The sequence below is a fragment of the Carcharhinus amblyrhynchos genome, chromosome 6, assembly GCF_965287045.1.
Source record: "Carcharhinus amblyrhynchos chromosome 6, sCarAmb.v2.hapA, whole genome shotgun sequence".
Classification (NCBI taxonomy): Eukaryota; Metazoa; Chordata; class Chondrichthyes; order Carcharhiniformes; family Carcharhinidae; genus Carcharhinus; species Carcharhinus amblyrhynchos.
The window spans coordinates 114,356,014-114,371,656 of NC_137329.1; the positions used below are offsets into that span (position 1 = coordinate 114,356,014).

At 40.5% G+C, this 15,643-nt stretch overlaps 1 protein-coding gene across 4 annotated transcripts in view; it reads right to left on the reverse strand.

Moving 5' to 3' along the window:
• The window catches only part of scaf11 (SR-related CTD-associated factor 11), a 79,552-nt gene that overhangs the window by 13,030 nt on the left and 50,879 nt on the right, over positions 1–15,643 (reverse strand). For all 4 annotated transcript variants that reach the window (XM_080191252.1, XM_080191253.1, XM_080191254.1 and 1 more), the window contains 4 exons: positions 14,952–15,055; positions 13,605–13,724; positions 8,697–8,812; positions 3,099–6,512 (listed from right to left, as the gene is read on the reverse strand). In XM_080191252.1, the coding sequence (XP_080047378.1) occupies positions 3,099–6,512; positions 8,697–8,812; positions 13,605–13,724; positions 14,952–15,055 (3,754 nt within the window). The remainder of the gene's footprint in view (positions 1–3,098; positions 6,513–8,696; positions 8,813–13,604; positions 13,725–14,951; positions 15,056–15,643) is intronic.

The following is a 15,643-nucleotide window of genomic DNA, read 5'->3' on the forward strand; positions in this document are numbered from 1 at the left end:
ACAAAAATCACAAGAGAAACAACTTGACGTCCTAAGCTAAAGGTTGCTGAAGTTCACAAGAGTGTGGTTTATAGATCTGTTCAGTTTCTGGATTTACGGATAAAGGATACTCAACTTGCATAGCTATCAGATTTTTATTCAATCAATATGGGCTTACTTTGAATCAGGTCTTACAGGTCAGACATTTTAACCTTTTATCACTTTATTTTCCTATTAGGTCTCTTCATTCTCAGTGATAATGTGTGAAAGGCTTTTTAAAACATGTTTTCTCATTCAGAGACTATGTACTTAATTGCCAAGAGCAAAATAACGCCTGACCACTGAAGGAAAACCGCTTCAGGCATTCAATTTCCAGAACAATTTGATAGGAATTCAAAAAATAAGCTCTGGAAATAATCCAGCATTCATGCAGCTTCACACGTTGCTTTTAGATTGCATCTAAACCACTCTTGATCTTTTTTATTTGTGGAACTGAGCCACGACAGATCAGCCATGATCTTATTGAATGGCGGGGCAGGCTCGAAGGGCCAGATGGCCTACTCCTGCTCCTATTTCTTATGTTCTTATGTTTATGTTCAACATGAAAGAGGTTTGAATCGGTGGCATTTTGATAACCTAAAGGAATGGATCCAAAGAAGTTTGATCTAATCATCAGAATAACCATCTCAATAGCTTCATCTGAAAACCATAAAGCCACAGGTCTACTTTCAAACAAATTTTTAAAACTATTTCACAATTTACAAGTAGATTACTTGGAAAAATGCATATTTGTTTGCAGATAAATATCCAGATGTCGCTAAGGTGTCTGCCTCAACCACCTCATTTGGCAGTGCAGTCCAGACACCTACCACCGTCTGTGAAAAAACAACTTTCCCCACACATTGCTACTGAACCTTTCTCCCCTTACCTTGAACTTGTGTTCTCTTGTAATTGTCATTTCTCCCTGGAAGAAACTTCCAACTGTTCTTCTTATCTATGCCCCTCATAATTTTATAAACTTCCATCAGGTCACTCCTCAGCCTCTGTCTTTCCAGGGAGAAATGACAATCCCTGGAAACAATAGTTTATTCAATCTCTCCTCAAGGCTAATGCCAGGCAACGTCCTGGTAAACCTTTTCTGTACTCCCTCCAAAGCCTCCACGTCCTTCTGGTAGTGCGGCGATCAGAATTGGACACAGTATTCCAAAAGTGGCCTAACCAATGTTTTGTCTAACTGTAACATAATTTGTCAACTTTTATAAACCATGTCCTGGCCAATGAAGGCAAGCATGCCATTTGCTTCCTTTGCCACTTTTTCCACCTGTGCTGCCATTTTTAAGGATTTGTACTCCCAGATCTGTGTGTGTCTATGTTCCTGATGGTTCTGTCATTTATTTTAAAGCTCCCACCGGAACTGGATCTATCAAAATGCATCACCTCACATTTATCCTGATTAAATTCCATCTGCCATTTCTCTGCCCAATTTTCCAGCCTATCAATATCCTGCTGTATTCTGACAATCTTCATCACTATCCATCACTCCAGCAATCTTAGTATCCTCCGCAAACTTGCTAATCAGCTATGTTTGCTTCTAACTCATTTATATCTTATACAAACAGAGGTCACAGCACTGATCCCTGGAGACCTCCACTTAGAAAACCTTCCTTCCACCGCTACCTTCTGTCTTCTATGGCCAAGCCAGTTCTGAATCCATCTAGCTAGTTCATCCTTCATCCTTTTGCACCAGCCTGCCATGAGAGACCTTGTTAAATGCTTCACTGAAGTCCATGTAGCCAACATCCACTGCCCTTCCCTCGTCAATCATTTTTGTCATCTCCTCAAAAAACTCAATCAGATTGGTTAGACATGACCTCCCTCGTGCAAAACCGTGCTGTCTATCGCTACTAAGATCACTCAGTTCTAAATGTGTATAGATCCTATCCCTAAGAACTGTCTACAACAATTTCACTATCACTGACATCAAACTCACTGGCCTATAATTACCCAAGTTATCTTTGTTACCCTTCTTAAATAACATGACAACATTGGCTATCCTCCAGTCCTCACCTGTGGCTAACAAGGAAACAAAGAGTTCTGTTAGAGGCCCAGCAATTTCCTCTCATCTCTCTCAGTAATCTGGGATAGAAGCTATCTGGTCCTGGGTATTTGTTTACCTTAATGCTTTTTAATACCCCTAACAGCTTCTCCCTCGTAAAGGTGCCTTGTTCTAGAGGGTTTACATACGTCCCCCCCGAGACAACAATCAACATGCCCCTTTCCTTTGTGAATACTGATGCAAAGTACTCATTAGGATCTCACCCACTTTCTTTGGCTCTATGCATAATTTCCCTCCTTTGTCCTCGAGTGGATCAACTCTTTCTCTAGCTACCTTCTTGCTCCTAATACATGTATAAAATGCCTTGGGATTCTCCTTAATTCTGCCTGCCAAGGACATTTCATGGCCTCTTTTTGCCCTCCTAACTAACTGATGCACTATAAAATCAATAATAAATAAGCCTTTTGTCATGACTCTAAAAGTAGTATAAAATGCAAAGTTACCGAATCCCAATTCTAGTTGAAAAAAAATCACAAAAGACTAAAAGTGCAGTTGGTTTTTCAGAACTATATTCTGCACGAAAGAATCCTAATCAGCCATCATATCCATCTCAGCCATGAGAAAACTCATTATTACTGTATACTCAAACAGTGTTCTCTCTTGGCATATTCCATTTAAAATAATTCAGATTATGGACTATTCGGATGTACTATCCATCTACTGAATGTAACAATCCAGCGTGATTTTTAAAAATAAGTTGTTTCCTAAAGCAAACGTTTCAAAAGATATAATTCAGCAAAGACAATATTTTACAATCAGCTTTAAAAACAACAGCAATCACCTTGTCACCAAAAATTGTAGAAATCACATCCCTTTGCCTAAAACAAGTCATCAGATTTCAATTTTCATTTTCCTCTTGCTCATAAATTGTGAATAAGGTGTTTAAATTCCTTTTTTTAAAGCAATCAGCATGTTTTCTCTCAAAGCAGACTTATAACTAGCACCACACAATTTTCAAGAGCAAGCTTTCAAAGAAGGGCTGACAATAAAACAAAACACATACCTTGCTCTGATGAAGCTTGGTACTGCTCCTCATCAGGGCCTCGCCAGCTGGACTGCGCGCTTGAAGCCTGCCTTCCCCTGTTGGCATAGTAATTTTGGACATCAGCTGGCAGAGTTTTCCTCGCGTTCCAACTGGAGATGGATGACCATCCAGAACGGTCACGGACCTCGGAAGATACATTTGAATCACCTCGCCACCTATTCTGTTGGTGGTCATTGTACCTGCGGGGTCCAGTTCCTTGGTATTTCCCTGAATTATTTTGCTCGCCTGAGAAATTTGACCGCCGATTCTGCCATGGCATTTCACTTTGGTCACCATGAAAGGAGCCTCCCCGAAAACGTCCACGACCACGTTTCCAACCAAAGTTCCTATTCCCCCAAGAATCATCCCTTTCGTATCTATTTTCTTCCCATTTGGCATCATTCCTGTATTCGTTTTCTCTCATACTGGTGTCAGAAGGTGCCTGCAATTGTTCCATCACCCAGTCAGGATTCCTGTCTTCCATATACTCATTAGTACTCACAGTTGACTGTTCATCTGGGTATCTGTTACTTTGTGGAAATTCTCTACTCCTATTATCCTTCCTGAATCTATCAAATCCTCTTGGCCTTTCCCTATCATTCATTCTCGGTCTATCATTTCCTCGAACATTTCTCCAGTTGTCATCCATGTACCGGTCTCTTCTTCCGGGAGAAAAATTAACTTTCTCCTCTTTGTCTCCAGAATTAAATCTTTTCCTGGATCTGGATCTGGACCTCGAGCGCAGCCTGCTTTTCCTTCCTCTTTCTGGTTCAGCTTCCTTCTTCTCAGCCTCACTTGGCAACTCTTCCTTGTCTCTCTCTTTACTGGGAGACCTGGATTTTTTTCTACAGACTGGAGAAGCTTGGTTGCTTCGATCACTGTCACCTCCCTTTGAGCGATTTCTTTCAAGCACATGCCTATCTGAGTGACCATGATGGTCTTTACCCCATGATCGGGACCTGGATCTTCCCCTTAACTTGGAGCCAGACCTTCCTCGTGATCTTGACCGTCCTCGTGATCTGGACTTGGACCTTCCTCGTGATCTTGATCGCCCTCGCGATCTGGATCTGGATCTTCCTCGCGATCTGGACCTTCCCCTCGATCTTGACTTGGACCGTCCTCGTGATCTGGACCTTCCGCGCGATCTGGACCGTCCCCTCGATCTTGACCGTCCTCGCGATCTGGACCCTGACCCTCCCCGTGACTTAGACCCGGACCGACCTCTCGACCTGGACCCGGATCTGCCCCGTGACAGGGACCGAGATTTTCCTCGAGACCTGGATCCAGATCCGGACTGCCCTGGTGACTTGGACGTGGATCTCTTCTGTTCACGTTTTCTCTCCCTTTCTGGGGACCAAGTTGTGGTTGCTGCATGGAATCTAGACTTGCGACGTGGTACATCTTTCCCTTTCTGTTCTAACTTCTTTTGAAGTTCAACCTCAGGTGGTCCTTGCACTGTGTTTTCCTTGTTGTTATTTTCAATAGTGCTATCTGGCATCAAGATCGGGTGGTCAGAAATAAAGGGTAAAGCTGAACCAACCTCGCTTTCTTTTGAATTTTTTTGAGATTCAAGTTCAGCTTCAGACATTTGGTGGTCATTGATGGGTGAATCACATTCCATTGCCACTACTTCATTGTTGTCCACATTGAAGTCATCAATGCTGCCACTTCCAGCCCCATCAATAAATAATTCAGGTTTGGTCCTTTTATCATCAGAGGCTTCATATGTCTCTGTGATCTGTTTATCTGAGATTACTCTATTTAAGTTGTCATCCTCTATAGTTTTTCTAGGACTATCAGGTAACTGCTGATCAATATCACTTTTACTATCAGATGCAGGAGGCGGTTCACTTAAATCGTGCTCCAGGTCCATCTCAAACTGCTCAGCTTTGACATGCCCAGTACCTAACTCACTTTTCAAGCTGTCATTCTCCATGAACTTACCAGGGTCTTCAGCTGATGGCTTAGAATCTGGTACCTGCCCAGGTACACCTAAATCCTCTGTAGAGTCCATCTCAAGCTGCTCTGTTTTTACAGAGGCTATTTTGCTCTTTGGGTTATTGTCCTCCATAAATATTTCAGGAGTTTTTGCATACTGTTGGCCAATAACACTTTTAGAATCAGATGTATTCGCCACACTTAAAATTTCCAGAGGTCCCGTTTGTTTAAATATCTCAGAGTTGACATTCTCTATAGACGTTTTACTCATCCTGTCACTATTCTCCACTGATTTCTCGTGAGTGTCAACAAATGATTCTTCAGCAATGTCACTTTTACAATTGGATGTATGATTTTCTTCACCCAAATCATCTTTTGCAGATTCCATATCCTTCAATTGCTCAGAATCGATACTCTCTGAAGACATTTTACTTTTGGGGTGGGTCTCTGCAACACTTTTTCCTGGACTTCCAACAGGTGACTGCTTTCCGGTATCAACCTCACAAGCAGGCACTTGTTGAAAATTCTCCTTTGTTTCTGCAAATTCTACTGCTTCATATTGTTCAGTATTTTGCTCTTCTACAAGTGCCTTATTTTCCATCGCAGTACTTTCTTCATTTGATGAACTTCCAGGATATTGTATCTGACCAATGCCTTGATCGCTATTGGTCACATCACCTTCATTGAGAAAATAAATTCCATTTTTTGAACTACTCTGTTCATTTTCAAAAGTTTCTTTGTCGCTGTGTTCTGTGGAGTTTCCTGAGTTATGTTCCACACAACTTCCATGATTCTTATCAGTAGTTGGTGAAAGAATTGAGTTTCCTGAGTCTTCAACATTAATCTGGTCACTGATTGGTGCACAGTTTTCTTCACTGACAGAAAAATTTTTGTTATCCACACAATCAAGCTCTTCATTATTTTCTTCCTCATTATCCTTCTCCACTGAGGTGACGCATTCATCACCATCATTAGGTGACGTTTGGCTTGCATCACTATTATCCAGGTTTGTCAACAGCTCTTTATTGGAAAGAGGTGGTTGAGGCTGATATTCAGTTTCACTGACTAAAGGACTATCATTTGGGTCGGAACTACTGGAACTAGATTTCTTATAGGAGCTACGAGTAACTCTGGTTTTCTTTTTATCAGGGGGGACTTTACTTTGTTCAGTCTCCAATTTCCTTTTTGCCTTTTGCTTTCCACCCCTTTTGGGTGGAGTTCTCGCACATTCTGGGGATGTTTTAGGAACTGAGGCACCTGAGCTTGACTGAGGCCTTTGCGCCGAGCTAGCAGATTTGTCCAACTTTTCTGCTTTGCTGATACGCATCGATCTTCTTCTGCCTTGAGAAGCTTCATTATTCCCTGCATTAGTACTACCTGACGCTCCAGATATATTCTTTTTCTCTCCACCTCCTCTGGTGCCTGCAAGTGCACACTTCTTGCCAGGAAAATGAACTGGGTAAAAAAATACATTACATTCAATCAGTTATCGCCTCCTAATACAAACATTGTAATATTGCTACTTTACTGAAAGCTATTTTCAAACAGAGAAAATGTCCACTTGCTGATTATCTTCAATACACTACAAAAGCAAACTTGTCAGTTTTATAAATAATCCCTCAAAGTTCTATTTGTCATTTCCTACTCATGGCTACAAGGAACTTCAGATAGCAAGGGAGGTGGGGGTAGGTATTTGGATCAAAAGAGATATCAATAGTGGGAAATGAAACATTTTCCTACCTCAATCTCTCCAGGTTAGATATAGTCTATGGCAGATCCATATCAAATGTTTGAACTCAATCTCAGTAGAGTGTTCCCACTTCCTGCTCACACTACCCACCTTTGTGTTGAGTGATATTGCTAATTTAAGGGCAGTTTTGCAATGATAGAAAATGCCCTCTAGGAACTGGGTTGAAATTTCATAATATTAATTCACCCAGGACAAATGTATCTGGTAAGGAGAGGAAACCTCATCACTAGTGGCTGGAACAGGAGTACCTATGTTGTAAAGATGAAATGCATTTGTTAATGCATTATGACACCATACAGCCTTCAAAAATAAATACAGTAATGTTTATTTACCTAATTTTATGAACTTGCCTTCTGAACACAATTGTGTTCTTGGGAGAGTTGTTAATTCTCTTGTTTCTGAGTTAGAAGGCTGCAGATTCTAATAGTAAACTAATACTTTAGGGCATCACTTAGGGTGACAGTCCAGTAAAGTATCAAGAGTGTATGCCACCACTGGTTATGCTAAATTGAGGTCCTACCAGCCTTTTTAGATCAGTATTTGCACTATTTGAAAAGGGGCAGGAAAATGGTCTGTGCCCCGGTCTACATTGTTTTCCTTTGGGCATTCAAGTCCTTAGTGTGCGAGAATTCCTGTTCTGCATGTCTACGCAAGAGCCACATCTACTCAAAATAATGCAATCTATGCAAAGCACAAACATTTAAGAGACATGCCTAGGTGCTATCTAAATGCAAACTGAATAAATTTACTCAAGGACTGGAAAGTAACTTTAATTTTTAAAGATTCTTTCACAGGATGTGGACGTTGCTGGCAAGGCCAATATTTTTTGCCCACCCATAACCCGAATGGCCTGTGGGACAGAGGACAGTTTAGGAATGAATCACATTGCTGTGGATCTGGTGTCATATGTAGGCCATACCAGGCAAAGATGGCAGGTTTCTTTCCCTGGAGGACATTAGTGAACCAGAGGGGATTATACATCAATCAATGGTAGTTTTAACGGTCACCATTACTGAGACCAGCTTTCAATTCTAGACTGTTATTAATTGAATTTGAATTCCGCCAGCTGCATAGTGGGGTTTGAACCCATACTCCAAAAGCACTAATCTGGACCTCTAGATTACCAGCTCAGTGTCATTACGACCACATCACCCTCTTCCCACAATAAAGATATTAAAAAATTAACAAACATTATCAGATGACAAAGGAAACTCTACAAAACAATTAATAAAACATACTCAGTGCACACATGTCTCTTCGCACTTGCACTGAAAATAGCCTTTGTGGCTGGTCTACCATCTTTTAAGTGTTGTCATGGTTTCTGTTGCTTTACACCCAGTCAACAAACCTGCACGAAGCATGCAACTTATTGAATCTCATCCTTCATTTGAGCAGGTATGAGAATGCTGTGCTTGTCGTTCTGCTTCAATTATTCCAGTTAAGGGGGAGAATTATATTTAGTGTTCTCAGGACCAGTTTTAGAGAAATGAAGCCATTTTAGTTTACAATTAAATCTGCAATTTCAAAGATTTTAGGCATTTCAGTTTGGAAAAGCAGAGGCTTTTTCACTGTCTTTTATTTCAGTTGGACTGAACAGATTTTCCAAAATTGACAGCAGGTATGGAGCAAATGACTCTACGTGACTATTTAGTCCCTAACCTCATTTAACAGTTTTAAAAAAAAACTGAGAAGTTGAGAACAGAAAATTCAAAGCAATTAAGCAAATTGAAGCTGTAAAAGAACAGAAATTGGAAAAATAATTTTAAACATTCCCAATTTTGGACGTTTAAGTTTGAAGCATAAATGTTGAACAGTGCAAACCATAGAGGTTTTAAAATCAGGAAGTACCTAGATAGGGGTTGTCTTTGAGTTGGAAATAAGAATCTCACCAGAACGTCCCAGGGCAAGTGGGTTTGATGGAAATATGGTTTCTGACATCAGATCTCGCAGGGGGCGTGCGGTTGCTGCTTCATCATATCCAACAGAATTGAAGTCTATTCCGTATCTGTAAAATAGTAAAAAAAAAGTCTTCTTTTTCTGTACAGAGCACAGGGACTTGTTTGCTGTAGATCCAATCAAGTCTCAAATGGTCAAACAGTTACTCTGGATTTACATAAGGTAATCCACATGATCTTGTTTCCACTAGTATAACAAAGATCAACAAAGCAACACAAAGCAGACCTATAAAAAGACCTAAACTTCTTAACAGAATCCTGTAATTTTCCAATATAGTATCTAACAAAGCAAGGAATCTATATAAATGTGGCTTTATGAATAAAGTAATGAACACATTAACACGTATGAACATGAGTAAGCCACGCCATAGAAAACTATTCGAAATGTTGGATATTAGGCACATTGGCTTTCAGAAAGTATTTAATGCTGTCTTTAATCGAAGGCCTTTAGCTGAATTGCAAGGTCACAAAATCCAGGGTGAAGGTACGAATTACTTAGCTAATTGTGACCGGTAATAGCTCTGAGTGGGCAGCAATGGCGTCCTCCTCCTGCGAACATTTATTAATGATCTCACACATATCAACAATCTTTAAGGCATTGAGAGTAAAATAGTACAGTTTTGTGGAAGGCAAAAATTGTACACAGCAACAGGAAATTAAAAATATTTCCAACTTCATAACTTGAAGGGACTGCCAGCCACTTAATTACTGTATGGATTGACAAATAGCACAGCTTGGAAACATAAACCTTGGTACATTCACTGATTAAACACTGTGAACATCACATTATGCACACAAGAATTTTATAGCATTTTACACAACCTCAGGACATTCCAAACAATTCAGAATCTTGGCAACTGATGGGAGAGACAGCAGTCAATCTGCACATGACAAGATCCCACAAACAGCAATTAGATAATTGGCCAGATAATCTGATACAGATATGCTAGTTGAGGGAATGAATGTTGGCCAGGACAACCAGAAGATTCTCCTGCTCTTCTCTGAATCGTGCTGTGGGATCTTTCATACTCACATGGGATGGCAAATGGGAGCTTGATTTAAACATAAGAACTAGGAACAGGAGCTAGCCATCTAGCCCCTCGGGCCTGTTCCGCCATTCAATAAAATCATGGCTAATCTTTTTTGTGGACTTAGCTCCACTTAGCTTCCTGCTCACCAGAAGCCTTGATTCCTTTACTGTTCAAAAATTTATCTATCCTTGCCTTAAAAACATTCCATGAGATCGCCTCAACTGCTTCACTGGGCAGGGAATTCCACAGATTCACAACCCTTTGGGTGATGAAGTTTCTCCTCAACTCAGTCCTAAATCTGCTTCTCCCTTATTTTGAGGCTATGCCCCCAGTTCTAGTTTCATGTGCCAGTGGAAACAACCTCCCTGCTTCTATGTTTCATTCCTTTCATTCTTCTGAATTCCAATGAGTATAGCCCCAGTCTATTCGGTCTCTCCTCATAAGCCAATCCTCTCAACTCTGGAACCAACCTAGTGAATCTCCTCTGCACCTCCTCTGGTGCCAGTATATTCTTCCTCAAGTAAGGAGACTAAAACTGTACATAGTACTCCAGGCGTGGCCTCACCAGCAGCTTATACAGCTGCAACATAACCTCGCTGTTTTTAAACTACATCTCTCTAGCAATGATGGACAAAATTCCATTTGCCTTCTTAACTACCTGCTGCATCTGCAAACCAACATTTTCTGATTCCTGCACAAGGGCACCCAGGTCCCTCAGCACAGCAGCATGCTGCAATTTCTTACCATTTAAATAAAGTCAATTTTGCTGTTATTCCTACCAAAATGAATGACCTCACATTTACCAAGATTGTACTCCATCTGCCAGACCCTTGCCCACTCCTAGACTATCTATATCCCTCTGCAGACTTTTAGCGTCCTCCGCGCACTTTGCTCTGCCACTCATCTTAGTGTCACCTGGGAATTTTAACACACTACACTTGATCCCCAACTCCAAATCATCTATGTAAATCGTAAACAAGTGTGGTCCCAACACTGATCCCTGAGACACACCACCAGTCACTGATTGCCAACCAAAAAAAACACCCATTTATCCCTACGTAGGGGGATTGAATTTAGGAGTCGCAGCGTCATGTTGCAACTGTACACTACTCTAGTGCGGCCGCACTTGGAGTACTGTGTGCAGTTCTGGTCCCCGCATTACAAGAAGGATGTGGAGGCGTTGGAGAGGGTGCAGAGGAGGTTTACTAGGATGTTGCCTGGTATGGTGGGGAGGTCCTATGAGGAGAGACTGAGGGATTTAGGGTTGTTTTCGTTGGAAAGAAGGCGGCTAAGAGGGGATCTTATTGAAACATATAAGATGATTAGAGGTTTAGATAGGGTGGATAGTGATAGCCTTTTTCCTCGGATGGAGAAAGCTAGCACGAGGGGGCATGGCTTTAAATTAAGGGGGGGTAGCTACAGGACGGATGTCAGGGGTAGGTTCTTTACCCAGCGGGTGGTGAGGGATTGGAATGCCCTGCCTGCTGCAGTTGTAAATGCGTCTAGTTTGGGGGCGTTTAAGAGATCCGTGGATAGGTTTATGGACGAAAAGGGATTGGTATAGGCTAGTGGGTCATTGTTTTTGTAACTGGTCGGCGCAACATCGTGGGCCGAAGGGCCTGTTCTGCGCTGTAATGTTCTATGTACTCTTTGCTTTCTGTTAACCAATCCTCTATCCATGCTAATACATTACCTGAAACACCATGTATGCTTTGGTGCGGCACCTTGTCAAATGCCTTCTGGAAATCCAGATACACCACATCCAGAGGTTGCCCATTGTCCACTGCGCATGTAATGTTCTCAAAGAATTAACGCCTCATCCGAGTGACAACACCTTTGACAAACTCTCAAAAAGCATCATCCTATTTTCTACACAAATCTTTCACGTGAGATTCGAGCCAAAAACCTTCCGTCTCAGAAGTGTGCTACCATTGAGATACAGCTGACATTTTAGCCCAGGCTGCTTTTAGCACTTACCTCACATTAGATTACATAGGAAATAAGGCCAAGAGGCAGACCACTTGGCACAGTCTATGCCAGTTTACAGTCCAGTAGAACCTCCTTGCATCTTTTCTCACCTAGACCTACCACCATAACCATCCATTCTCTTCTTCAAATACTTGTATTGTTTCCTCTTAAATGCATCTACACTATTTGCTTCAACCATTTGCTGTGCTGCCGAGTTCCACATTTTTATCACTCTTCAGACAAAGAGGTTTCTCTGAACTCCTTTTTGGGTTTCTTGGTGACTGTCTTATATCCATGGCCTCTAGTTATTGCTCTTCCTCACAACACTGAACATTCTTTTTGTATCCACTCTCTCAATGCCTTTCATCATTTTAAAGGCATAGTTCAAGAGAGGAGATCAAGTTGGTTAATCCTTTCTTGATATTATTCCCTCACATTTCTGGATTCAGGGGAGACAGTGGCATTGCCAATGGACTACTTGTCCAGAGACTCAGGGTAATGCTCTGGAACCTTGGTTTGAGCCTCACCATGGTAGATGGTGAAATGTAAATTCAATAAAAATCGCGAATTAGAAGTTTAATGATGACAAAGAAACTATTGTCGATTGTCACAAAAACCTATCTGGTTCACTAATGTCCTTAAGGAAATCTGCCATCTTTACCTGCTCTGGCCTACATGTGACTCCAGATCCACAGCAATGTGATTGACTCTTAAGCGCCCTCCCAAGTAGCCTAGCAAGCCACTCAGTAAGTGCAATTAGGGATGGGCATTAAATGCTGGGCCTAACTAGCAATGCCAACATCCTATGAATGATTTTAATAAAAAATTCTTTCTATCTTAATGTAATTATATATCCTTTTAAATTTTCATGAGCCTCTATATTGGAGGAAGAGTTTTAAGTTACTTCTTGGGTCAGTACTTCTGGCTGAATCAGAGGGATCAACTCAGGTGAAGAAGATACCTTTCATTATAGAATATAAAACCTGTCAACCACCACTAACAGATCTAGATGTTTCTTAAATTAGTACCTGGACCTCATTTACCCTTGTTAGCAGCTTTCTCGCAGTAAAGGGGCTCCAGGAATGTGACAGCGCAGGAGACTCAATTTGTTTCTTCTTCACAGCCCAGGCCCATTACAGCAAGCCTCATTATTCCATTTGTTGAGAGAAGATACCTCAACCTGGGACCTGCGCAGTTTACACGATCCATCTAATAAATCTGCTGAACCACTGGGGTATATGTCCGAGGGGAAATTGTATGCTGGATTATTGGTTGTTAAATGAGCACCAAATGGTCTGGTCATCAACAGATGTGAATAAAGATGAAAAGGTCGTTGACAGCCCCAACAGATGCTAGTCTCCTATTTCTGCAGGAACTCTTACTGATAATCAAGAATGTAGATAATGAAAGAAGGGACAATTGAGTTTGGTTTGCAGTAAGACTTTTAAAAATAAAAGTAGACAAGGGACATGCAATTGCTGTACTCACAACTAAACAAGAAATTAGAAATCTTGCACTAGGCAAGATTTGGTCGAGACCAAATTGAATCCCTGCTGAGTGAAACATTAGGATAATGTGATTTGTAAAAATTATGAGTGTTTATTAAAATTTAATAATTTGTCCAATTATCACATCTAAAATAACAAGGTCAGACAGCATATCTTAAACTATATCCATTATCAGCAAGGTTTAACCAATAACTGATGCAGCTGGAGCTAGTCAATAGATATTGGTTTATAACTAATGTCACTATCATTTTGTACAAAAACAAAACTGTTATTTTAAAAAGGTGCTCAACTCATTTGCAAAAGGTACTTCACACAAGTTCACCCTGAATCTATACCTCAATACTCCTGTTGTAAGAGCAGTGGAAGCAGCTCGCCATTGGAACCTAAGTATTTCGGGTCCTCTTCTCTTCTGTCTGATCAGTGGTGCAATTTCATACAGGTCAACAAACTCAGTACTATAAGAGACAGATAAAAAGGTTCAAATGATTAGGAGTAAAATGTAGAAATCAATTCACCCTAGTATAGTCCATATTTCCCATCTAGTTACAGAAACACTAGCTAGTTAAACATCTGCCCCTCTCCCATCTCTACACTTCCACCAGTATCCAAAATAACCATCTGCCACGTTTACTTTCTCGGTGAAAGTACCCATTTTACTCCACGTGAAATCCAGCATTTTCATCCTTGTGCTCAAAGCCCTCACCCCTCCCAGCCTTTGCAAACTCCCCAGCTCGACAACCGAGCTTCTTCAAGCCTGACCTTGTGTATCCCTGATTCTTTTTGTTTCATCATTTGTGGCTACACCATCAGTGGCCTAGATGCGAGCTCTCAAATTCCCTACCTAAACCTCATCACCTTTCTATAATCTCACTTCTTCTTTAAGTCACTCCCTAAAACCTACCAATTTGACCATGGTTTTGGATCCCCAACTCTTTTGGCTTGGTGTCAAATTTTATCAGAACCGCTCCTCTGAAGTACATCAACACATTTACTACATCAAAGGTGCTATATAAATGCAAGCTATTGTTGATTAACTCTGCCTTAACTTATTTATGCCTGGATTGCACAAATTCACTTTGGTCGTATTAATTTTAAATATAGTATTTGCATTCAATTTAAGACAATCTCAGAAACTCACAAATGGCATAAGGACTATCCTCTAAATTATACAAAAATGAAGTGGGTCACTCAATTGTTCAAATAATATGCTAAGTCCTAGCACAAGGCTTATTTTTCAGTTTCGTTTTTGAAAGGACAATAAAAATTGCACTGATTTCTTTTCCCAACATTTAATTACTTTTCCTTCAAGATTTTAAAGGTTAAAGTCATCAAACACCTTCTGCACCTCAAATCTTTCTTGCTCATTTCCCCCTTTATATAAAAAAGGTGACTTTTCCATTGTCCCGTTGAAGCAAAAAGAAAATAACAAACAAGAAAGCTAATTTACTGGAGCGTATAAAGTGAGATATGCAAAACAAAGTGCACAGTAGTCACCACAGTTGCTTCATCATTTTACAATGTGCAAAGGAAGCAAATTTAAAACAGCAGATTGCATTGGAAAACCAGTTTTACACGACTAACACACCATTTAAATGCATTAGCAGGCAAGACTATTTGCTTTAACTCTATAATTCTGCAACTTTTAATGAGCTGTGTAACCCCAATTTAGCACTGAGTATTACCCATCTTCAGCCTGAGAATGGGACATCTCTGACTTCTCGTACTGCAGACAGAAACTGTTGAGATCACTCCTCTCACACAGCTGGTAACATGTTTTTCTGTTGACCTATTGAGGCAAAAGGATAACTTGTGAAAAAAAAAGCTAATATATTGTAACTTGCAAAGTGAGATGTGTAAATATACCAAGCAAACTAGTTTGGTTTCATTCATTTGAAAAAAGGAAAAGAACGGTGAGACCAGACTTCACTGTCAACCGTTCCCTTTGAATCAACTTTCTGTCCATGGTGCTCAAGCAGCAGTTATTACCACACTGTTTCTGGCTGTTAGATGCATTTGCCCCTTAAAGCTTAGTGACCTGCCTCCACTGCACACACTGAGAAACTTCATGCACGTATACAAAAAGTGAGCTGTCCTCCCAGTGAACAGTATAAATAATTAACAGATATGTGATATGCAGAGAGTACTGAACTTTCTATTTGAAAATGACAGCTGGCTGAAACAGTAGAAAACAAGTAGTCTCTAGCAGTATGACAAATTTCTTTCTAAAATTGTGGCAATCTGCCAAATCTGACCATGAATATTCTGATGTATTTCTTTCACGTGTCTATGATTAATGTGCTGGATTATATTTGGAACAGTAACACTTGAAAATAAAGAATGCTCAATAATTTGAATTTTTCAAAAAGCATCTAAT